Source organism: Choristoneura fumiferana, chromosome 9 (genome assembly GCF_025370935.1).
Source record: "Choristoneura fumiferana chromosome 9, NRCan_CFum_1, whole genome shotgun sequence".
Lineage (NCBI taxonomy): Eukaryota > Metazoa > Arthropoda > Insecta > Lepidoptera > Tortricidae > Choristoneura > Choristoneura fumiferana.
Window position 1 is genome coordinate 16,548,207 of NC_133480.1, and position 26,570 is coordinate 16,574,776.

Consider the following 26,570-nt stretch of genomic DNA (forward strand, 5'->3'; position numbering starts at 1 on the left):
TGCTTTTGCCCTTTTTTTACATGATTTTCATGTTAGTTTGACTTTTCAGTAGAGATTTTACTGCGACATTTTTTTTTATTTAGATGACATTAAATTCTATCAAAATTGCTGTGGGATTTACTTATTAACACGTGTTTAACCTCTTCAATAACTTTCATGGTATAATTGAAAACATAAAATTATTAATTTATACAAATAAGTTCATTGGTTTTCTGTTTGCTCCTTTTGATAATATTGACACTAATTATTTACGCTCTTTGACTATTTCGTTATTTATTTTTTTATTTTTTAAAACTATAGCTTGTACAATGCAAACGTTATTCTTGTGTTATTTTATCATTTGCATATGAGCCGAATTTGTGCTTGTAAATTTATATTTCTTTTTCGTACGATTATTTAATCTAGGTCATTTCAATCTTTTGTGGGACAGCTTACCACGACAGTTTTTCTTTCGTCTCTGTCTTTTGTCACATCACAGAAAACATCCTTACCTTCAAGCTACTATAAATCATTCTTCAATTTTTTTCATCTTCAACATAAAAATTAATTGGCCCATTATTCTTTAAAATGCTTTTAATATGATTTAAAAGCTTAATTTTGGACGACAAACCGTCCTACTAAACATAGCTAGCCATAATTCATCTTCTTTGGAGAGATTCTTCTCGGCCGTAGTCGTTAACGTCTAATAAATCATAATAAATTGTGCTGAACTAAAATATTACCTACGCATAGTTCAGTGTTGTTTAATTTAATTTAAATTATTAGTATAGTACATGTTAAATTTATTTAAATTTAATTAGGTTTGTAAACCGCCTTTTGCTTTTTGAAAATTAATCCTTTACAAGGAGTAAAATACCTAGGACGTGGTTTTTTATGAATGTATGAATGAAATAATATATTTCAGGAAACTTGTTCCATATCAAACTATGTTAGTTGCAATTAAATTTTCAAAACTGCGTATGTTTTTTTACTATAGTCATAGGTCAGCCTATTGTATTTTGAATCTTATTTTTCCCTTGTTTTTACTTATTATTTATTGTAATCTATTTATTTGTTGTTTATTTATAATTAAATCTCTTTCTATTTCTTAATTTTATTTACGTATGTATAAGTTTAGTATATTTGTGTATCATTCCGAGTCACAGACGGTTTTGACAGAAAATCAGCGCAGTCGTCTAACGCCTCAGCATAATGCTGAGTCAGCGGCCATTTCACTTTTGCGGGGACACACAAAATCTTGTACTTAATGTATTTTCATTTTTGTGTTTTTTTGTTTTTGTTGTTTATTGTTATTTTTAAATTTTGTCTTTGTGAATGTGAATAAATGTTTTTATTCTTTCTATCTAGATACAATAAAAAATTTCACAATTTATAATAATTATAAGGTATGTAATGATGCGGTGAATGTATAAATTATCTTCTGCGTCTGCTTAACTGATTTTTTTACACAGAAGTTGAAATAACGCATAAATAAACGGATTTTCATAAAAAATCATTTAATAGAAAGAAATTAAAATAATTCAAAATAAAACATTAAATTTAAAAATGAAAATATTAAACCAATAAAAAAATCAAAATTACAGTCAATATCGAAAGACAATACAATGTCATACTGTAAGGTTTACATATTATAGTATAGCCTTATTTAGCGCTCTTTTTTGAAAAGCATCCAGTTAAAGTGAAATAAAAGATGAAACGTCGGTGCAGTGGTTTGAAGACAAAGGCGGGGGTCGATTTTTATTTATTTCTGCACGGAAAAAGTCGCGGGCATAAGTTAGTCTCTCCTGATTCAAATAACTATTTAGGTTTAAAGACATTTACTTCCTCTTGAGAATTCACAATGTACAGAAAAAATACAAGATTTGTAATAATTGTGCGTATAATTTATACATTAACATTATACTTAGTATCATGCTTGCGTAGAAATGTTTAGGTATTAGGAATAGGATAGTATGGATAAGATTTAGAATTTGGTATGACGCCTGGCACATAAATTGTTTTACGTTCATTTAGTTCATTTAGTACATGTATTACGATAACATTAACGTCATGAACGTCGCCGGCGCACGTCATTGTTGCCAGGGCGGGATGCTAGTGGTGCTTGTTGTGGGGCCAGCACCATGACCAAGGAGCGTAATTCTCATAGCAAAAATCAAAATGTCACGAGGGATTGACCATTGTGTTTTATCGACTATTCCAGTTATCGATTTTTCGCATGTTACTGACTTTTAACATTATTCAGTAACATTAACCCTCTTTAATCCGCACTGGGTCCGCGTGGGAACTATGGCCCAAGCCCTCTTGTTCTGAGAGGAGGCCTGTGCCCAGCAGTGGGACGTATATAGGCTGGGATGATGATGATGAACCCTCTTTGATAAGCCACTAGCATTTCTTTATTAAAATAAATTACGTCACGTCACATTTCACATTTGATGTCGCTTGAGTTTTCATAAGTATTATTTTATTAGGTTCCCGTGTTAATCAAAGTGGTTAATCGTAAAAGAAAAACGATTAACAAATGGATATAGTAATATCTTTCTCTTAATTTTAAAATGTTCTCTTACTTCTGTTAGTTTAAATGGTGACAATGTAGAGAAAATAATGACAATTCTTTGTTACTACAGACAAGATGAAGAATATATAATAAATTAGTATATATATAGATTTCGATTCTGCTATTTTGAATGAAAGTTAGATTATCGTCAGTTACACTGTTTAACAATTCCGTTTCGGTTTTGTTTAAATTGTAACAAACACACAGGTCTATTTTTTTTTGGTCGCCTATAGTGTCCCACTGCAGGACAAAGGCCTCCCCCATTACAGGTCTAATTTCATTACCTAAAACATATCGTGCTAACTGACAATTAAACATCGACAGTCGATAAAACACAATGGTCAATCCCTCTTGACATTTGATTTTTGCTATGAAAATTCCGCTCCTTGGACATGACATTAGAATTAAGTAAATGAATCAGCCATTATTTTACAGGGGTCCATCAATGAATTCTCCTATAAAGGTTTATAAAGATCAAGGGTGAGAAAGACATGCGTGCACCGAGGGTACCGTGCCTACTTTGTACGCATCTCTCCTAAAGAAAATATACGCAGTCTGGGGTTATTTTTTTTTTAATTTTTAGGGTTCGCTAGTCAACTAGGAACCCTTATAGTTTCGCCATGGCTGTCCGTCTGTCTGTCCGCGGCTAAGCTCAGATACCGTTAGGACTGAAAGCTGTAATTTGGCATGAATATCAGTCTCGCCGACAAAGTGGTAAAAAAAAAAAAATACTAGTAATTCTAACTACCTGTTCTAAGTTAAGGTGTGCAACTTTTTGGTCTTCACCCGCTTGTGCGCAGTGGGAAGTATATTGTATTGTATTGTAAAACTCTTTATTGTACATCATACACAAATAACATAACACAGGATAATAAGATGTACAAAGGCGAACTTATCCCTTAAAGGGATCTCTTCCAGTTAACCTTTGAACGATTTTTTTTTATAAAGGCTGGGATGATGATATATCACAAGCCTTGTTCACAGACTACCTAGTGGCCCCGCCGGCTGCGTGGGCGCATGACGTCTCACTTCAATACGCGCTTTGATGCGTCGGCTTTATCGCCCTCACTCCTAACGACTGTTTAGCTGAACGAGTATTTGTGAAGGGTTCTTTTGTTTACGATTTATTGCAATAATGGTTGGACGGAGAATCGCTTTGATATTGAACATGAAACTACCGTGAGACTTACTCATATTAAGTAGCGTTGCTCCTAAGAAGGGCTACGAATTAGCCCGAAACATGTCGAGCTAAACTTGGATTAAGGCGTGAGTTATCCAGTACAATATCATTTAATGCACTTTGATCATCAATCATCAATCATCACTAATATAAGTATTGTACTGTCTAAGGTTCCGATTCCACCAGAGATGTGCGAGGATGTGTTGCGAGGAATGAGTTTTTAATTAACCAATAGAAACGCTTCATTTATCTCGTCTCGTTGCGCTCAGCTGTTTCCACCAGAGATGTGCTGTGCGAGGATAGGTAAATAAAGTTATTGGTTACGTCTTTGATGGAAGCGTAGCTTTAGACTTCGGTTACATACTCATTCTGGGTCAGTACAACACGACTGAATTACCGTGTTACCTAGTCGACTCGACCAATTGTGGGTTTAAGCAACAATATACGCTTCTAAATAGGCAAAATAGGGTTCCGTAGCCATTACGAAAAAATTAAGTAATATTTTTCTAAGGATTTCGTTTTTTTTGATAGGCTTCAATATAGGCAAAATAGGGTTCCGTAGCCAAAACGTAAAAAAACGGACGTACGGGATGACCGTAAAAGTAACAAAAAATTTGGAATTGAAATAAAAAATACAAAAAGATTCCAAAAAACCAATTTTGATATAGGCTTCTCAGGATCACTTCAACAAAAACCCTTCATATCTCGCAAAATATTGGTCCTATGAGTATGGGTATGATCTCATTCGATTCAGCGCAAAAAAATACATATAAAATGACACCCCACTCGCTTAGTCTGTAAAATTTGCATTTTTTTAAACGTTGGCCCCTGCCCTTACCACCTGGGAGAGGGTAGGACGCCTAAATTTTGGTAGGACTCGGCAGATCCTCATTTCTAGTACTAAGATAAAAGTTATAACAAAGTTTTATTAATATACTTACATGTTTTGCCGCCAAACTGTCTTATTTAGTCTTATTTTACCTGTGCTAGGTACCTTTTCTATGTAACACCTATAACACTAATGACCTATGTTCACAAATAAATTATATTGATTGATTGATTGATAGGTATATCTAACTAGTCATAATAAACTGATTTAGTTGAGCGAAGGACGCCTCATTTTAGCTAAGACAAGCTCTACCCATCGTACAAGCTTTGCTTAGTTTGGAATAAGGCAGGTATCAGCTGTACCATAACATTATTATTACTTATATATTTGAAAAAAAAATAAAATTGAAATCTGTCAAAGTCTTACCATTAAATAATAAACAAACAGAAAATTCCCAAACTTTGCCGACCGAAAAAACATTCTGAAACCGATCCCTCGAAACGCGATCTGAAACCCTGTCACAACGTAATACATATTTTTAACGTGTCCCGTAAACAGATTGGTTTAAAAAACAATTCAATGTAAACTTTGTGGCTGCGGAAAAAGGTTCAGATTCGAAGCGCCGTTTTACTCATTTTACGTTCGAAAATCAACTCACCTGTGCCAAAAACTTTTATTGTTGGGAGCGTCGATAAAATACGGCGCTTTTTATGAGGTTTCAAATTGTAAAGTCGCAGTCAAATTTGAATTTATTCGATTTAAAAATTTGGGAAATGTGTATTCGTGATGTTTAGGGTTCCGGAGCCAAAATGGCAAAAATGGAACCCTTATAGTTTCGCCATGTCTGTCTGTCTGTCTGTCCGTCCGCGGCTTTGCTCAGGGACTATCAATGCTAGAAAGCTGTAATTTTGCACGGATATATATGTAAACTATGCCGACAAAATAGTACAATAGAAAATTCTAAATAATTTTTTTTGGGGTACCTCCCATGGACGTAAAGTGGGTGTGATTTTTTTTCCTCATCCAACCCTACAGTCTGGGGTATCGTTGGATAGGTCTTTTAAGGTTTCATAGACGATTTTTCGATTCAGTGATCTGTTTGCGAAATATTCAACTTTAAAGTGCAAATTTTCATGAAAATATTACTTAATTTTTTCGGAATGGCTACGGAACCCTATTTTGGGCGTGTCCGACATGCTCTTGGCCGGTTTTTAAACGAAATAGGGTTTTGGGTGTGCCACACGGGAATTGAACCCGCACCGTCCCCGTTCCCAAACAAGCCATCTTTCGTCAAACTATCGTCATAAACGTATATGACGTAGTAGGTACTTCTTCTATTTTTATTAATTTTTATTTTCACAATCAGTACGTTTGCTTTGTTGGGTTTTTATATAAAAAATATGAAATTTAAATGGTTTGATTTGAATATTTGAATATAGTGTATTCATGTCGTACATACATGCACTTAGGCATTATAATATAGCGTTTAGCGATTCAAAAATGCTAGACTATGAAAAAAAAATATTTTGACTAGCAAGAATATTGTCAAACTCCGTATAGGTTATACTGCCAACGCCATCATATTAAAGTGCGAGACGTAAAAACTGTAACGTACCTCGCCGCTCGCGTTGATTGCTCAAAAAGAGGTTATTTCGCGTGAATATACATCAAGGTAGGTGATAAATTAGAGGCGTTGATTCTGAAATCAGCTGAGTAAAATTTTTCGAAGAGGTGCCGATTATATTTTTATCTTAAGTCCTAAAGAGCGAGGAACGACAGCTCTTTATGTTTTATTCCTTCGTGGAGTGGAGTTACCATCAGGATTTTCATCTGATTTTTCAAGTTTTTAACAAAAATTAGTACTTTACAGCCTGCCACAATAGAATACAGTAGGTACTAACACTAACGAAAATAGTCTCTAAGATAAGTCACAGACGGACAGGGCAAAACTATAAAGGTTTCTTGTAGGATAACGTAACTCTAAAAAACGAAATGTCAACGGTCACTTTTTTTTTTTTATTCAACTGGATGGCAAACGAGCAAGTGGATCTCCTTATGATAAGAGATCACCACCGCCCATAGACACCTGCAACACCAGGGGGATTGCAGATGCATTGCCAACCTAGAGGCCTAAGATGGGATACCTCAAGTGCCAGTAATTTCACCGGCTGTCTTACTCTCCACGCCGAAACACAACAGTGCAAGCACTGCTGTTTCACGGCAGGATTAGCGAGCAAGATGGTGGTAGCAGTCCGGGCGGACCTCGCACAAGGTCCTACCACCTGCCAATCCACCACCACCACTTGTCAATCTTGTCATGTAAATCAAACAATAATTAAAGGTTTTTATATTATCTACATATTACGGTTGTACTAAAACTAGCTTAATGTGTGACCACGCCTTTACGTCGTACAAGAATTTAATATGCCCAGATACTTATTAATAGTTTGATCGTCGGCCGCCACAATCAATATAGAGCACAGTAGTTTGAGAACCATTGCATTAATATTAGGCCCCGGTTTTTACATTGATTCGTTATTCGTTGCTGGCGCCGACTTCAAATTGGTGGAAAATTATTTTCTTTCTTGTTTTGAAGGAAGTTTAATTTATTATTTTAACCTCCTAAGTCCCCGCGTACTTTAAATAACGCTTAAAATAACGGCCGAATGTACTTTATAAAGTACAAATTGTTTATTGATTTTTTTTTTATTCGACTGGATGGCAAACGAGCAAGTGGGTCTCCTGATGGTAAGAGATCACCACCGCCCATAAACATCTGCAACACCAGGGGTATTGCAGATGCGTTGCCAACCTAGAGGCCTAAGATGGGATACCTCAAGTGCCAGTAATTTCACCGGCTGTCTTACTCTCCACGCCGAAACACAACAGTGCAAGCACTGCTGCTTCACGGCAGGATTAGCGAGTAAGATGGTGGTAGCAATCCGGGCGGACCTTGCACAAGGTCCTACCACCTGCAAAGGCAAGGTTTTGGCTCTAAGCAAATACAGATGGCAGCAAAAGCATCTTACCTATATGAATCCCACAGCATTTACCTTGTGTTAGATCAATACAAATTAGCAGTTGAGTCTCGGGCACATACATACCAGATAAGCTGTCAGGGTTGTGTAAATACTAGCTCTAGGGTTGTCACTAAATGTAAAATTAAATTATGATTTTATTATTCTTTATTTTTGTTATTTTTTAAAAACGGAAAAGATTTTCGGATCTCCGGGCTACGAAGTGCAAAATTCGAAGTTCGAATCTTGTCGTCTCGCTGACGCTAATATTATTTAATACGAGACTGAGTACGATACGAACTTCGATTTTCAAATTATGCAGTAGCCCCTTGAGATATAAATGCGATAGTCTGTCTTCTTGTTTCACGTTGAAACCACTGAACCGATTTTGATAAAATTTGGTGTAGAGATAGTTTGAACCCCAAGGATCAACATAGGATACCTTTTATTCCGGTAGAGGGCACCGCTGCACGATAACCTAAATCCGCGCAGATGAAGTCGCGGGCATAAGCTACTATTTTATAAAAAAGGCATTTTTTGCGATGTGGAACTAATTCACGCATACCTATTGTATTTTTTAGTTCCTGCATACGAATGTTCAAAAGTTTGAATGTTCTGACAACCCTAGCTCTCTTGTGGTAGGTACGAAGTGCTCCGGATTCCGTATTTTGGCAAGGCGATGAAGACGATGAAACGTGTGATAGTTTGCTGTAAACAGTCTGCGGTATATCTAAAACTAGCTCCGCTCCTTCGCTTCTGATTGCAAGGGTGTGCCTCAATGAGGTTTTATGTGACAGGCTCTTTGGCGCTAGAGGTCCGTTTGACAATAAGGCCAGTTGTCTCATTTGTAACTTGTTAAATAACTAATACCGGTCGAAACAGGACGTCTTTCGGCCAGAACAAAGCGGAAGTGCACGTAAACGCGCGACTGCAGCTAACATAACAGCATCTTAATAGTGAACATGGATATCAATATTATAAATCTTTTATGTTTTTAATAAAAAGAGTGACTTGGAAATCGCACTAAACAATCTAATTTAATATAATATGTATTACTTGTGAGATATGTTGTGTTTTCGTGCGATGGCCAAGTCAATTTGTTTATTTCAAACAAAAAAGATTTTTTTATGGTCACTAAGATGTGGCTAGGTTAGCTAATTACGGAATAACATAAGACAGAAGGTCCCTTAAGTACCTTTAGGGACTGAATAAATTAACCGACTTGGTATTACATGCCGTACCTGAGAAGCATAACACTGTAAGTGCCATTTCCAAAATTTTACAGAAGAAGCATTTTTGTGTCAAATTGCAGCATCCACGACAATAATAAGGGTGGTAAAACCGAAAATCGAATAAAGTGGCACTTGCAGTGTTATGCTTCTCAGGTACGGCATGGATCTCACAACTGAGTTGCGAGACTTGTTTTTTTTTACAACTTATGTTTTTTATTGGCATAACTAATACTCGTCGAAACACGACGTGTTTCGGCCCGAACAACTGCCTGCTGAAGTTTAGACAGATCATTAAATTCCTAGGCATATTATGAAATGCTGCCATATCGGTTCTGGCTTTTCGCCGGCCGCTGCCGCAGCACGCTCGCTTCGCTTGCTCGGCTCGTGCGTTGTGGTCGCAATTCATACTAACCACTCCTCGCTTCGCTCGTCGTACCTAAATTTTTATTTTTTTCGGCATATCACGACGTGCCCGGTATATAGCTAAGAATATCGACGAATGCGTTGCTCTAATCGATCTGACATCGTGATATGCCTGGAAATTACGCCGTTTCACGATATGCCTAGGAATTTCGTGATCTGGCGGATTTCACGATCGGCCGCTGACATACATAAGTAAGTATAATACTTAAGTAAAATAGAACGGATGGTATAAAGTAAAGCCCAGCAGTTATTAATAGCACCTTATTTACTACTTTTATGAATAAAAAATAAATTGAGATCCTAATTAAATCTTCAAACGAGGCTAATTGAACCAAAACTTCGTCTCTGTGTTGACACGCTTTCCAATTATTTTCGTTAATAACTGGGTTCCCACCAACCGCATTGTAACGTGATAGGCGTGTTCGCTGTCGATCAGTATTAGCTGTAAACCACATAAGAAGCACGGTTCGTAAAGTGCGAGCAAAACTGATGATGTCATAACAATACGTGATTTCAATAGATTTTCTATGATAAGAAGACATACTTTTTGTCATAAAATGACCTAATTCCTCCTTCAAATTAGATCCCTCATCGCTGAGGATCGTATCGCCACGGACCATCTTTTTTTTTTATTCGACTGGATGGCAAACGAGCAAGTGGGTCTCCTGATGGTAAGAGATCACCACTGCCCATAAACATCTGCAACACCAGGGGTATTATAGATCTCTACGTATTTCGGAATTTATCTACGATTATTATTGCGGTTAGAAACTAAGGCCCAAGTCCCCTCCAGAGTCCCTGTGCTCTGTGGTGGGACGTACCTACATAGGCTGAGATAATGTTAACGTTGGAGGCATTTGGCTGATAATTTTGGTCAAGTTTCTATTTAAAACTAACTTAAAAGACTTTTAATTTATACTAGTTAATTGGTTTCATTAACACTTCTGACGATTGCCACCTTTAGTACCAGTATCCCTTAGAGGGAAGAAATTATTTGTCAAGTAATACGTTGTGTGTATAGTGCTGAAAGAAGCAGTATAAGATCGAACCAAATGAAAAAGTGATCTGCGAGCCCATTTTCTTCAATCTCTCTCTAACTATTGATGATTTACTCTTATCCCTCATTAGAAACACGGGCTGCTTACAAGAGTTTTTCATTTGCTTCGGCCTTGCGTGGTTGTGTAACATGACTTTGATTTAGATTCGCCTGTGTGGTTGGTACAATCCCGGCTATCATCGCGACCTATAAATTAGTTCATCAAATACATTTATAAAGTAGATTAATGCGTGCGTAGATCCAAATTATAGCCATTGACAGCGATTTCCCGTCTCTATTCTATATTTAATAAATATTTAGAGCATTTCAAATAACATATTCATTTTCGTTAGCTTCGTATAGCACTTGACAGAGTGGTTGTGGTTGAGGATTTTTGCTAAAAAAATATTTTTTAGTACAAGCTTTTTTTGCTGACTGTACTTTTTTTCAACTTCACTTGCATTGTCACCCAAACTACAACAACAACAAACAACCACCACTTGCATACCAAATTTCAAGTCGATGCCATTAACCGTTGAAGAGTTCCATCCTGCGGAGACGATCCTGGCAGGACTACCAGGATGTCACTACCCGATTTTAGTATTGTCACATAATTCACATAAGTATGCCAAGTTTCAACTCAATCCGACTACTAGAAGTTGGTCGAATTTAACTTGCAAGATTTGACTACAGACAGACAGAGCTGGAGTTTGGAGTTCGTATTTGGCAGTAGAGACTGCTGCTTAATATCACATCAGAGGCTGTATTGTCTAAAGCGCTGACGTTTGCGATCGTATTACCATCCCTTTCTACCCTCGTCTTATACCGTGTGACAGAAAGAAGTAGTGAAAACGATTATGATACCAATTGTGTTAGACAAAGCCTCACGTCCCTTAGTAGACTTTTACGATACGGGAAGAGATGGGCTCAATTTTGAGTACGGTCTTATTATCGGGTACTGCCTTTTCATATAAAATTATATTTTCCCGGATAACCCTCGTCTTATATCGAGTTTAGCTCGATATGTTTCGGGCTAATCCGCGGGCGGTAGTAGCGCGTGTTGCAGCAGCCGCCGAGTCGCGTTGCTCGTAAAGGGCTATGGATTAGCCCGAAACATGTCGAGCTAAACCAGATTTAAGACGTGAGTTAGCCGGGATAATATGAGTGAGTCTCACGTTAGTTTCATGTTCAAAATACTGCCTTTTTGGAACGTAACTTTTGGCGACCTGTTTCATTTCGTAAACTCTAAAAACTGTAAATATTTCAGGATTTATTTTAGGGGGTATGTAATGATCGGTACAATAGGATAGGTCTCTTAAAACCATTAGGGGGTTGCTACAACGATTTTTTGATTCAGTGATTATTTTGCAAATTATTCAACTTTAAAGTGCAAATTTTCATTTAAATCGAGCGTCCCCCCCGTCTAAAATCTAAACCGGTGGGTGGAAAACTTTGAAAAAATTCATGATGGTAGTAAGTATATCAAACTTACAAGAAAAACTATAATGGTTAAGTTTTCTTGAGAATTATTAGTAGTTTAAGAGTAAATAGCAGCCTAAGCTATAAAATATACCTAAACTTGGAATATTCCGTACAAAATACGAAATCTTTACAAAAATATTACTTAATTTTTCGTAATGGCTACGGAACCCTATTTCGGGCGTGTCCGACACGCTCTTGGCCGGTTTTTAATGGTTCAGTACGATGCCATTGCAGAATGAATCTCCCGTTGACAGCGAGCAGAGTGACACAGATATATTTTTTCAAAGTTCAAATATTTAACGTCTCAAATTCGTTACATCGCTAACCGTACGCCGATACCCATCACTTGTCTGACGCTAAGCTGTACGCACTTCATTTGTCATTCCTGTCTCACTTTACTGTTTAGATTAGAGCGAGAGATAGATTCGGCTACACATTTTTTTAACCCCCGACGCAAAAAGAGGGGTGTTATAAATTTGACCGCTATGTGTGTCTGTGTGTCTGTCTGTGGCACCGTAGCTCTTAAACGGGTAGACCGATTTGAATGCGTTTTTTTTATTTGAAAGCTGGTTTTCTAGCGATGGTTCTTAGACATGTTTTATCAAAATCGATTCAGCCGTTTCAAGATCATCAGCTCTTTTGTTCGCTGCGGTAGGAATCTTAGACGCATAATGGGTATTTACTTTACTTTCAAACACATTTGGGACCTAAAATTTGAAACACCCATGTGTGCTATGCAAGATTATGGAATTCTCGGCCTGATGCTGCAGCCAGGATATCCAGAACACTAGTAGGTAAACTCTTGATAAAACTATAGCAGATATATCGTGTTTGGATTCGTTTCGATCAGTATTTGATTCTACATACAATGCAATGGTGGCAACAGGATGAGCTGATGCTGCAGCCAAGATATCGAGCACACCAGTATACCTACTCTTGAAAAAATAATAGCACATATGTCGTGTTTGATTCGTTTTGATCAGTATTTGATTCTACATACAATGCAGTGGTGGCAACAAGACGAGCTGATGCTGCAGCCAGGATATCCAGCACACCAGTATTTAAACTCTTGAAAAAAAATAGCAGATAATTAAAGTCGTGGATAACTCACGTCTTATTCGAGTTTAGCTCGACATGGTGGCAACAAGATGAGCTGTTGATTTAAAAAAGTCAAATAAAAAACTTTTTAATTTAAAATATAACAAGCACTTAAATATCAAAAAAAACCACCACCGGTCTTAAAACCGCTGCTCGAGAATCCGGCTAATCCGGGTATACCCTTCGTCTTCGGAGCAACGCGACTCAGCGGCAGCCGCAACACGCGCACTGCGCGCCGCCGCTCTGCTCGCGCGACTACCCGACGAAACTGACACCGGCACACAACTACCCGCGTTTTCATCATCATTACAACTGACAACGACGACTCGAACTCGACTCGATTGAGACGAAGGGCTACGGATTAGCTAAACTAAACTAAATTAGCTAAACTCTAAGAGCTAAACTCGATTTAAGACGTGAGTTATCCGGGGTCAATATATTTAATATGAGTGAGTCTCACGGTATGTTCAAAACCCCCGACATAAAAAACGCCAGCAAAAATAAAAATAAAAACGCCCGAAAAAAACGCCGCTAAAAAAGACAAATAAAAAGTAAAAAATGGTAGTAAATATACCAATACAAGGAAAATTATAGCGGCTAAGATTGCTTGAGAATTATTAGTATTTTAAGAGTAAATAGCAGCCTAAGGTATAAAATATACCTAAACTTGGAAGATTCAGTACATGATACGAAATCCTTAGAAAAATATCATTTGATTTTTTCGTAATGGCTACGGAACCCTATCCTGGGCGTGTACGACACGCTCTTGGCCGGTTTTTTCCTATTATTTAAAGATTCCTGAGTTGTACGGCTCCGGGAATGCTGTCTCAGGAAGCTGGTTCTATATGGTGGGCCACAGAAGGTTAGACTGACGAATCTACTGCTATTTTAATCTACGCCTCAGCAGCACCTGCGTATAAATAGAGACGTCAATTTGTCACCGCGGGCTGTCACGGCGACAGATCACACGCGCGAAAAGGTTCCATGTTCCAACCGACACATACCAACGTCTACTTTATCCCACTCAGTTTTAGCACAATTTGGAATGGTTTCAAAAATGACATAGAACCTTCAGGTTAAGTGACAGTGATCCGCGAGTTTCGTAACGCTGCTTGTTGGTTATTGGAAATTATAGAAAAAACCGGCCAAGAGCGTGTCAGACACGCCCGAAATAGGGTTCCGTAGCTAATACGAAAAAATTAAGTAATATTTTTCTAAGGATTTCCTATTTTGTACGGAATATTCCAAGTTTAGGTATATTTTATACCTTAGGCTGCTATTTACTCTTAAACTACTAATAATTATCAAGAAAACTTAACCTTTATAGTTGTCCTTGTAAGTTTGATATACTTACTACCATCCTGAATTTTTTCAAATTTTTCCACCCACCGGTTTAGATTTAAGAGGGGGGGGGACGCTCGATTTTAATGAAAATTTGCACTGCATCACGAATCGAAAAATCGTTTTAGCAACCCCTAATGGTTAAAAGACCTAACCAACGATACCCCAAACTACAAGGTTGGTTGAGAAAAAGAAAATCACCCCCACATTACGTCTATGGGAGGAGGTACTCTATAAAAAAAATTTGTTTGAATTTTTTATTGTACCATTTTGTCGGCATAGCTTACATTATATATTCGTGCAAAATTACAGCTTTCTAGCATTGATAGTCCCTGAGCAAAGCCGCGGACGGACAAACAGACAGACAGACATGGCGAAACTATAAGGGTTCCGTTTTTGCCGTTTTGGCTACGGAACCCTAAAAAACTGTCTTTGATGTCGTCTTTAAGACGGCGGTCGGATTTTTATGTTTCATCAAGGATTATACAGCCTGTTTTCTAATTCCCTGGTATATTTTAGGAGGTCATTTTGTTAGTTTGTCTGAACGCCCCTAACATATTAATTAAGCAAAAGTTCTACACTTAATTCATACTTGTCTATTTATTCTAAATCGTTTAAACGTTTAGCCCTCAACGGGTGTAAAGCACGTGTCTAACAAACGAATGGACAGGTACCTAAGCAGACGGACAGATAAACAAACAATTGTTTCAGTCATTCCACGTCCACGGTTCAGCAAACCGGTTAAACAGATTTTAACTTTTTACTGCTCGGAGATATTAAAAAAATCTTTGTACTATTTAGTTGTATTAGGTCAAGTATCTGAATATCGATAATTTAAATATCGATAGCTAAAATATCGACGGTCAAAATATCGAACCTAACCTAACCTAACCTACTTTCGACATTTGGACCGTCGACTTTTTAACTTTAGATATAAGTATTAATTTTCGATATTCAGATACGTCCCCTTTATATTATTTTCTTGTTAATATTTTTATATTGCTAACTAGTTTTATGCTCCCGGTTTTATCACTGGGAAAGAAAAAAAAGCAAGTTACTTTTCGCTGCCAATATTATGTTGACATTTCATACATCTGCCAAAGAAATCGCCCTGAAATTGAATATAGAAAGGTTCTAGCTTGGTACGCGATTCTACAGTCAATATATAACGATACGACTGTGATTATCGTCATATTCATCAACAAACAAACATTCTACACCAACATCTTCAACATCTTAGGCCTCTAGGTTGGCAACGCATCTGCAATACCCCTGGTGTTGCAGATGTTTATGGGCGTTGGTGATCTCTTACCATCAGGAGACCCGCCTTCTCGTTTGCCATCCAGTCGAATAAAAAAAAACACACACATTCAAACAAAACAAACATTCATTTCAAACATTCATTTTTCATGTAAAAAACTTTTGTGCACCAAATATTTTTTTTCTACTCTATTCTATTGTATATTTTCTCGCACAAAATAAACCTTTTACCATCCTCAGCTTAAAAATAACCAAACACTATTATTTGTTTCAGAGCCAAGACAAGAAAAGCGTTAAATGAAAAACTGTCAAAATGACGGTAGCTCAACCGCCGAGCCACTCGCAACCACCGCTGAAACCATAGACATTTGCCATGCCAGTTAAACCGCGCCATGTCGAACCAAGATGGTGACGCTATATACAGGATGATAGCATGCCGAGACGAAAACGCAGATTCGCGTCGCGGGTTCGGGACTTCCTTCGCAATTTGTTGGCGTTCCTGTTTAGCAATGTTGGCGTAGTGGTGCTCGTCGTCGCTTATACTATAGCTGGTAAGTAAGGATATACCTAAGGTTAATATACCGGGTGTGGCCTGTAATACGAGCAAAAAATTAAAACATAGATCGTCCTCGTCAAACTGAACAACATTAGTTCAGCGACTTTTAAAAATAATGGAGTCTTTGAATTTTCCTTTTTTCATACAAATTATATAAATACTGCTATCAATGAACGGCATCCTAGAACCCAACTGACGTCGCCTGTCACGCTACAAACGTCAAGCATTTTACTTTACATTGCTGCCAAGAGCGCAGCCTTAGGTATCGCCAATATTTGGAAGAATTATATTTTTTCTTTTACAAATATAAAATTTTACTCGCAAATGTGATGAAAAACCATTGTATGTCAGGGCGGTACTGAATTACAAACATCGACTCATTAAAACCCTCAGTCTAATAAACTCTCGTTCGTAATTCCTTATTTACCGCCCTTAAGACACAATGTACTATTATTTCACACACTAAGTAATTAGGTAACAATCGGTATAAGTACAATGTAGAAATCGTGCACACATGGCGTTAACAAGAATCAACAGAGACCCCCAAACTAGGCAGAGCCTGTGTCTTGGGCGATCAAGCATTAATTTAAAAGATTTTTTTTTACCAATAATCAAAAATTAAGATACATTATACAACACAACGTAATAGTACATTGTGTCTTAAGGGCGGTAAATAAGGATTTACGAACGAGAGTCCATTAGAAGCCCGAAGTCGAAGACTGAGGGCTTTAATGAGTCGATGTTCGTAATTCTAGTACCGCCCGTGCGACATACAATGTTTTTCATCACATTTGCGAGTAAATTTTATATTTGTAAAAGAAAAAATATAATTCTTCCAAATATTGGCGATACCTTATGCTGTGCTCTAGGTAGCGCCGCTAATGGTTTTAAAAGACCTATCCAATGATATAATGAGGGGTTCATTATAGGGTTGGGTTGGATGAGAAAAAAAAGCCCCCCTTTTCGTCTATGGAAGGTACCGTAAACAATTTTTTTTTTAGTTTTTAATTGTACTATTTTGTCGGCATAGTTTACATATATATCCCTGCAAAATTACAGCTTTCTAGCATTGATAGTCCCTGAGCAAAGCCGCGGACGGACGGACAGACAGACAGACATGGCGAAACTTTAAGGGTTCCGTTTTTGCCATTTTGGCTCCGGAACCCTAAAAATTAAACTAGTAGTTACTAGTATAACTCTATCCTGGGTATTTGCCGAGAATATTATTCCCAAATGGTTAATTTCTCAACTCTTTCATAAGGACAAACGATTCTTTTGCTGAAACTGTAAACTATTCAGGTCATATTTCAGGACTATCCTGTAGAACCCTATAGGTTAGGTTAGATTTATAACAAACCTGAAGTACTTATACAGTTTAAAAAAAAACGTTCATCTATATTATGAAACAGTTGGAAAATTAATCATTTGATAAACGTGTTTTCGGCGATAAATTAGAGCACCAAAAATACCTCTCAATTCTGTTTAAAAACCTGTGCGACTACGAAAGCGATGTTTTACGACCAATTTAAGAAGACAAGATACTGATCGTTATTCCCTAACATAATTTACTTACCAAGAAAGCTCAATTAATCACTCCTTGTGAAATTAATGGGCACAAACAATGCTTATAATGCAGGCCAAGTTCTTTCAATTTGACGCAAAGAACGATGGCTGCGAAAAGTGTTTTGAATCTTTTATTGTTCAGGATTTTGATTTATGGGTGGTTATTAAGCGACGCTTTGGGGTTGCGTTGGCGAGTTTTAGTAGGTTTTTGCTGTTGAGAAATTTCAAAATTAATAAAATCATATTCATATGTTGCAACAATAGTAACTTACCTTAATTTAAGTTCGTTTAAGTACGCTATCAAATTTCCTTTTTAACCCCCGACGCAAAAACAGGGGTGTTATAAGTTTGACCGCTTTGTGTGTCTGTGTGTCTGTATGACTGTGTGTCTGTGTCTGTCTGTCGCACCGTAGCTCTTAAACGGGTGGACCGATTTGAATGCGGTTTCTTTTATATTTGAAAGCAGGCTTTTATTTGATATAGTTTGTTTGTTCGGGTCAAATTGTGTCGGAAAACACACTTATTAATGTTTTTTTTTACCAACACACAATATTCATCTATTGCCTACCAATAAAATATTACTTCTCTTCTTCTTCTCTTTCGTCATCACACTCTTGGCAAAGTGATCATGGTCGTCACATCAGGGGTGGTGGCAAGCTAATAGAATAATACACTCGAATCTTTGTCTATGGTTTTAATTTTTTTTTCTCCGTCTGACTGGGGCAAAGGAACTGGCTCATGCATATATGTTTATCTAACGTTTGGGCTCCACAGAAAACCAGCGTTACTGCACATAATGTGCGGCAACACATGCTGAGTGGAGACCCTTTTTGGTATCCTGCCGTGTCACCTAGTAACATAGTTTTAGTGCTAGTTCTAGTCTTAGTTTTAGGTGGTACTTTTGGAGCCAAAATAAACCTTTCTTTCTTTCTTTCTTCTCTCTTAGAATGTCAATAAAACATGTTATTCATGGTCACTCTAATTTTGCTTACCTGCTTGTGCCACGGTTCCTAAATTAAGTACTTACTTAAAGAACTGACGTTTGGAAAGTATTTTCTCATCACTGTTAAAATATTTTTTCGTTTTGAATTTGCTATTTTTAAGCGTAGTAGCCTAAAATAAATAAACGTCATAATGAGTAACGAGTAGTTTGTTTCTAATTATTAAGAAAAAATACGCGTAGTAGGTAAAATATAAAAAGTTCTATATTTTACCTACGGCATCATACTCGAAACTGTTATGACAAGCTTAATTAAAAATTCAGAGAAAATGTTTACTTTAGATACCTACCTAAGAAATTATTTTACGTTTATTAGAAAAACCGATAAGGATAATAATTTAATTATATACCTATTAAGTTAACATTGTTTTTAAATAAAATTAAATACATTTTGAAAGCCTATTAAGTTCAGTTTAATTTCTGTGTAATTTGATTTAATTTAATTTCTTGATAATTTCCTCTCGAGTTTCTTTAGAATACCTACTAAAATTAATATTTTCAATTCCAAGTAGAGCATTTATCATTTAGAAACCATGCAATAATACGCTCAATAGTATATAATATGTTCAACAATTAACTTGGATTTTAGTTGACAAAATCATAAAAATTTGATAAAATACAAAATATTTTGAACAGAAAACGAGAAACAAAGAACATCAGATATATTTTAGACAAACTGTAAGGGCATTCTTGCATTGTCGTGTTATTCTAAGAGAAGGCCTGTGCCCAGCTGTGGGACGTATAAAGTTGGGATGATGATGATGATGATGATGAAACTGTAAAGATATTTTTTTTGCTAAGTATTTTAAAATCATTCATCATACCTTACCGACTTTCGATTTCTCGATACTGAATGTGTTGAACGACCATGCTTTGTATACTTCCATGATGTTCGAGAATAAATTTGAGTTGAATTATGATATCTGGTTGAATGCATTCAATGCATCTTGATTGCTCTCACTCATGCATGAACAGCTGAATTTGGCTGCCGTACTGAATTAATTACCATTGCGAACAGCCTCGTCACTAAACTAACAATGGATATAAAAATATCTAATGTCTACTCAGAATTGTGAGGGTTATAAACAACTGTTTGCACACAGCCACAGTCACATATACGCGCACACAAATAAACGGTCGCATTCGGTTGCCACCCTGGGGCCTTCCACCGGCCTGGCGAGACGAGACGAGGCGATGTATCTAAACCTTGTACGATTTCTGTGAATGATTGAATTGATCATGCAACAATTTAATTTAATTTTTTTTTATAATCATTCCGAAAGTAATCGTTGCCACAACAAGCTCGTCGTCCGCCATGTTTGCCAATCCGGCCATGTTCGCCAAGCCTGGGGATACCGTGTTTGTGTTGGGTGATTGTGGTCAGTGTTTGGCAAGTTTTTTTTTTATTAGACCGATTCAGATGGAAAACCAGCAAGTGGGTCTCTTGATGGTAAGAGATCGACACCGCCCATAAACATCTGTAACACCAGGGGTATTGCAGATGCGTTGCCAACCTAGAGGCCTAAGATGGGATACCTCAAGTGCCAGTAATTTCACCGGCTGTCTTACTCTCCACGCCGAAACACAACAGTGCAAGCACTGCTGCTTCACGGCAGGATTTAGTATTTGAGTGTTTTAGTATGTGAGTGTTTGGTATTTGTGGCAAACACCAAGCATGTGGAGGCGGCATAAGAAGCAATGGTCTGAGTACCAAGTGGTCTAAGTAGCAAGACGTCTTAACAGCAACTGTTTTTGTTCAAAACTCGAGAAAATCGACAGATTTGGCTTTTTTTGTTAATGCCAATCGGTCCCATTTCTATCAAGGATTAAAACACTCTTTGAGGCAAACTAAGTTTAGAGTACCACACAAACAAGCACAAATCAAAGAATACTTTTTCCATACAGTTCGTAGGGTACTAGTTTGCGAAGTGAAACTTTCGCATGTTGTTTTTTTACGAATATGAATCCATTATGCTTAGAAAATTAAACAGTATGTAGACAACTAAAAACTGAACATTTTAACTAAAGTTAGTGTCTCAACCCGTATTACTGCCCCATCTCAACTTTCCACCCTGTATACTCGTGTAGGCCTAGATGACTTGACAGAGTCGAGGATCAAATTTCCAAATCAGGACTCTTTGTTTCTAAACAAACTTCAGACAATAGAAATACCAAATTAATCGATTTTAGACATTAAAAGGAATCGATCTAACACGGGACAATAACTCCCAATGGACCCATTCGACCGCAAATCTATTCATTGGGCTAACGATGCCCTAACTTAAAAACCTATTGGCTGTTATTGTTGGTTTGATATTGTGATTTTTGGAAGGAAATTACTTAACCGAATTCCAATTTAGCGGCTTTTGAAGCGTGAATTTGCTTTTATGTGACAGTAGCGTTTGCTCGCGGCTTCGCACTTGTAAATTCCAGATTTTCACCAAGGTCCCGTTAGAATTCCCATAAATTAAATAATGGTTTTCGTTGACGTTGCATTACAAATAACAGTGCCAAAGATGACTACACCAATCGGATGAGATTTTTAACCCCCGACGTAAAAAGAGGGGTGTTTTTACACATAGTATGCCCGTATGCTACGGGTAGAACGATTTGAATGAGTTTTTTTTTATTTGAAAGCGATGGTTCTTAGAAATATTTCATCAAAATCGGTTTAGTTGTTTTTGAGATATTGAACTTTGAAGTGACAAAGTCGGGGTTTTCCTAATTTTTTTTGCATATATTGCATAAATTGTCCGCACACAAAGTAACACATGAATCCATACAGTATTTTAACTTATAAATCGACGACCAACCACTTATGAATGTCAAGAAATCTACCGGTTCGGAAAAACCTCTGTTGAACAGAATTCGGCTAGAAACTCAACGAGTTATGTTTTAAACAGATTTATAATTAATTGGGTGGAAGGCAATAATGTCAGCAAAATATTCATGGAGTCAGAACTGCTCTTTCATGTCATTAAAGAGGAATTTCAAGGGTTGTTTAGTTTTGTGAACAGAAATGGGCAAAGGCATTCACGAAGCCGGCGTATAGTTTGATACCAAAACAATGCTTTATTTTTAAAATGAATGTGTCTAGTTCCGTATACAAAATGGCAAGCAGAGGATAGTGGGTTCAAACCTGGGCTCGCCCCTTTAGTTTTTAAATTATGTAAATACGTGCGAAATTCCTTTAGAAAATAATTATGTACAAACCTAAGAAGCAATTTAATGGTGTGTAAGAAGTTCCCGATCCGCATTTGGCCCTAGTGGGAACTATTCTGAGAGAAGGTCTGTACCCAGCAGTGATCAAGAAGTGATCATTTCAAGAAGTGTTAATTTTTCGAGAAGTGTTCCATTTCAAGAAGTAGTCATTTCAAAAAGTGGTCATTACTCATTGTAGTCCTAAACCGCCGAAAATGCAAAAAAATGCCAAAAATGGAATCTATATAGTTCGAAATGCCCACTGCATGTCTGTACGCTGATACGAACTAGACTTTCTTTTTAGTGTTGTTATTTTGTCCCCGTAACCCAGGAGAAATCAGTCATACACTAATGCTTAGAACAATGCTTGCAATGTATACTAAAAGCATGCTTTGGAGATGACTCATGAAGAAATTGCCTTAAAACTTCAATAAATCCTAACTTTTTGTGGATTTGTACTTACCCCATAAATTCATGCTTTTAAGAAGAGACCCGGGGAAGACGTTACCATGGCAACCAGCTACATTAAAAAGTTGACCCAATAACGGGATTATCCTACTTAATATTATAAACGTGAAAGTTTGTAAGTGAGTGAGTAAGTTTGTGAGCGAGTATGTTTGTTACTTCTTCACGCTGAAACGGCAGGACGGATTTAAATGAAATTTGGCAAAAGTTAGTTTATAACCTGGAGTAAAACATAGGATAATTTTTATCTCGATATTCCCACGAGATAGGAATAAAATCTCTAAATAACAACCGCTAGGCTTAGAGCCATGAAATTTGGTATGTAGGTAGCTGGAAGTCTGGAGTAATACATAGGCTATTTTTTATCCCGATGTTCCCACGGGATAGGGATAAAACCTGGAACTAATAACCGCTGGGCTTAGAGTCATGAAATTTGGCATGGGTGTTTTAATTTAACGTTAATTAAAACCACGATCTAATTTTAGGGAATTCCCACGAGAATTTAATAAAATCCCGGAATTTCAATTCAACTGCTGTATCTAATGATTTACGCGTGCGAAGCCGCGAGTAAACGCTAGTGTACTATATTTTCTTCACTTACAAAACATATTTGTTACTGTAAGGTTTATAACTTTTATGACGACGGTGAGTTAGCAAATCTGTCACCGAGGTGACAGAAGGAATGGAAAACCACAGTCGTGGCCCTAGCTCGGACATGTTTAATGATGATAAAACGTTGTCCTTAAGTATAACAGATGATTTGAGCACGCGCCGTGTAAATACAAAGTTAAATGAGATTTTTTCGTTGCCGTTTTTCCATGAAAAAGAAACTTACTGATAAACTTTCAAATCTTTTTTATAAAGTAGCGTTTCCACCAAAAATGTGCGAAAATAGTTGGATGTGTTTTTCATTAACCAATAGAAACGCTTCGTGTACACATCCTCGCACAGCACATCTCTAGTGGAAACAGCTGAGCGGAGCGTGGCGAGGTAAATGAAGCGTTCCTATTGGTTAGCACGGTCACTGCGTTACGGGGACTTTTGAACCCCGTATGATGTCGTTATTCAGTGCGGGGGTGAAAAGTAGTGTCTATCCGCTGGTTTGAGCGTGTAACTTTGTGTTTTATGTCTACTATAGAAACAACTATATTCCGTACCCAAAGGGTGCCAACGGAACCCTATTACTGAGACTCCGCTGTCTGTCTGTCGAATTTCACAGATTATGTACTGTGGCCGCTATAACAACAAATACTAAAAACAGAACAAAATAAATATTTAAGGGGGCTCCCATACAACAAACGTGTTCGTTTTTCCGTTTTTTGCTTGATATTAATAACGGCAACAGGTAGACGCTTGAAATATTGTGTAAGATTGTGTAATCTTTGGTTGTATAATCACTTTAAAAATAAATAATGAAATTAAAATAAACTAAATATTTAAGGGGGGCTCCCATACAACCAACTCGATTTCTTTGCCGTTTTTTTGCTAATGTCTAATGTTGTATAGATAATGGTATGGGACCCTTCGTGCGCGAGTCCCACTCGCACTTGGTCGGTTTCTTAAGTTGGTCAGGTTTCAAAGTTCCACCCGTGCAAAGCCGGAGCGAGTCGCTAGTTTATAATACCAATCAGTGAGACAGTGTTGTACAGTCAAAGGTAACAATAATTAACTTATTCAAAGTTTCAAAAATAAGTACCACAGACTCTTCTTTCGACGAAATAAGGACATAGTAACATTATTTTTAGTGGTTCGAACAGATACTTTTTATAAGAATAAGAATAAGAATAAGAATGGTTTATTGGCTGATAAAAATAGATACACATACAGTAACACTGAAATATACACATCCATGCCTATTCCTACCAGCCAAAATGGCCGCCACTCAGCCATTGTATCGCGAAAAGATCTGAAGATTATTTCGCAACGCTGATTTTCAGTGACGCCAGTTATAGTTACATAGGTGGCTGTCACCAGGGACACATCCCAGTATCAGACTATCTACTCTCTCTACTACACTACCACTACCCTATCCCTATGAATATTCGTTCATGTTTTTTTCTTTGAATTGTTTTTGCAAAGAATGACGGTACCTTCACTTATTATTGTGAATGGGTTTGCGATGGGCCGGGCTGTGTTCCCACCCAGTCTTTAATCAGGAATGTTTCTTTTATTTTTGCACTGTTTTTATAGTTTATCGAGAGTTATTGTAATGCATCACAATATCATTATTATTGAAATTAATGTAAATATTACACTACAATCCTGGTTTGACTTGTTGAGGTTTAACTGTTTCGAAAATGGTTAAACTGATCGAGTGTTGCCATTATTTCCGGTTGCGAACTTCCTTCCGCTGGCGTTCGTGTCGTCATAGTGTGTTGTATGTTTTAGTTTTTAAATGGGTCCCACTGAAAAACAGCGTTGCGGCTTGCCGTAACATTATGCTGAGTGGGGTCCACTTTATACTATTCGATGTTATTTTTTTTGTTCTCCATCTAATGTATTTTTATGTGTATCGAATATGTGTAAATAAATGTTTCTTTCTCTCTCTCTCTCTCTCTCTCTCTCTCTCTATTATCTTTGCACTGGGCTGTACATACGCTTAATAGGTTAACATACTACCAGTATAACGTCTACTGTACACGGCGACACCGTTCACTAGACACACGACTCACAAAGGGTCGACGAAGGCTTCTCTCGAAGAACCAATTGGCCGTGTACCAAGGGAAATTCCGAACGAGATATTTCAATCTTCGATAGCCTTTGAGAATATTTGTTGTCCACCTATACCCATAAGAAAAAAAGTTAACCCTTTATCATAGTCAAAGTCAAAGTCAAAATATCTTTATTCAATTTAAGCTATAACAAGCACTTATGAATGTCAAAAAAAATCTACCACCGGTTCGAAAAAACCTCCGTTGAGAAGAATCCGGCAAGAAACTCAACGAGGTATATTTTTTTTGTAAACAGTTTTACAATATTATTAAATGATATCTACGAGTATACATCACAAGTATTTATAAACTTTATTTTTAACACAGTAGGTTCGCTATTTGAAGGGATCGCTAATGCAGAACGAAATTATTTCCAAATATCCCTGTCCATTACATAATCATTAACTTTATAATACGCCTTAGATATTAATGTCTTCTTGACAATAGATCTGAATTTTGTATCTGTTTCATTGGTAATATCCTTTGGAATTTTATTATAAAAACGTCTGCAATTTCCCAGAAACGACTTTTTGTTTTTAGCCAGTCTGTAAGATGGAACTTTAAGCTTCCCTGTATTTCTAGTAGCCTTTGGCTTATCGACGTTAGTGGGAAAATCACACACTCATTATGTCATATGTTCCGACAGGTTTTGCAGCCATTTTGTTCTGATCTACTGGATCGATTTATTCGATTCGAATCGAAACTCAAAACAAAAGATCAGTTTTCTTTTTAACCCCCGGCGCAAAAAGAGGGGTTATAAGTTTGACCGCTATGTGTGTCTGTCTGTCTGTGGCACCTTAGCTCTCAAACGGGTCGACCGATTTGAATGCGGTTTTTTTAATAAAGTTTTTTAGCGATGGTTGTTAGGCAAGTTTCATCAAAATCGGTTTAGGCGTTTTTAAAATATTGAGCTTTGAAGTGAAAAAGTCGGGGGTTTCAAAATTTTTGTAGGTTAGCGGTTATAACTGTTAATTTCATGTGTTTTATGTGGTTTACTAATGTTTCGGCGAATAACGTTTGGCAACCTGTTTCATTTCGCAACTTTTCATTTCCCAACTGTTTAATATTTCTGAAACTGTAAATATTTCAGGATTTTTATAAAGCTAACCTAACCTAACCCAAAGGGTTCTACACGATGGCCCTGAAATAAATCCTGAAATGTTTACTGTTTTTGAGTTTGCGAAATGAAACAGGATGCCCAACGTTACGTTGCGAAAAGGCAGTACCTACTCGGTTTTATGTATAGTTTTCAATAAATAAAAGAATACTGACAGATTAATCAGAAATTTTGAGACTTTAGCCTATCGTTTACTTTATGTATATTTTTTATTCAACTAAACTCATAAGTTATGCAATGTTTACAGGTGCATTTATGTTCCAAGCCATAGAGGGAGCGAGCGAGATGGAGCGCGTGCACAACATGACGTTGGAGCGAGACAAAACAGCGCAGTGCCTGTGGCGGTATGCGCTAGAGTTGAATGTTTTCAACAATTCCGGACTAAAACATAGGTGAGACAAATGACGTTGAGTCCCACTCAGTTATGAACTCAGTTTAGACATACATGAATAATTATAATATTTAGAAAACAAAACAATTGCCTACTCGTGACCACGGCCACTAT

At 37.1% G+C, this 26,570-nt stretch overlaps 1 protein-coding gene across 2 annotated transcripts in view; it reads left to right on the forward strand.

The window, feature by feature from the left end:
• sand (potassium two pore domain channel sandman) overlaps nt 1-26,570 on the forward strand; it is a 42,954-nt gene that overhangs the window by 463 nt on the left and 15,921 nt on the right. For both annotated transcript variants that reach the window (XM_074092614.1, XM_074092615.1), the window contains exons 2-3: nt 15,727-16,003; nt 26,313-26,457. In XM_074092614.1, the coding sequence (XP_073948715.1) occupies nt 15,886-16,003; nt 26,313-26,457 (263 nt within the window). In that variant the 5' untranslated portion in view covers nt 15,727-15,885. The remainder of the gene's footprint in view (nt 1-15,726; nt 16,004-26,312; nt 26,458-26,570) is intronic.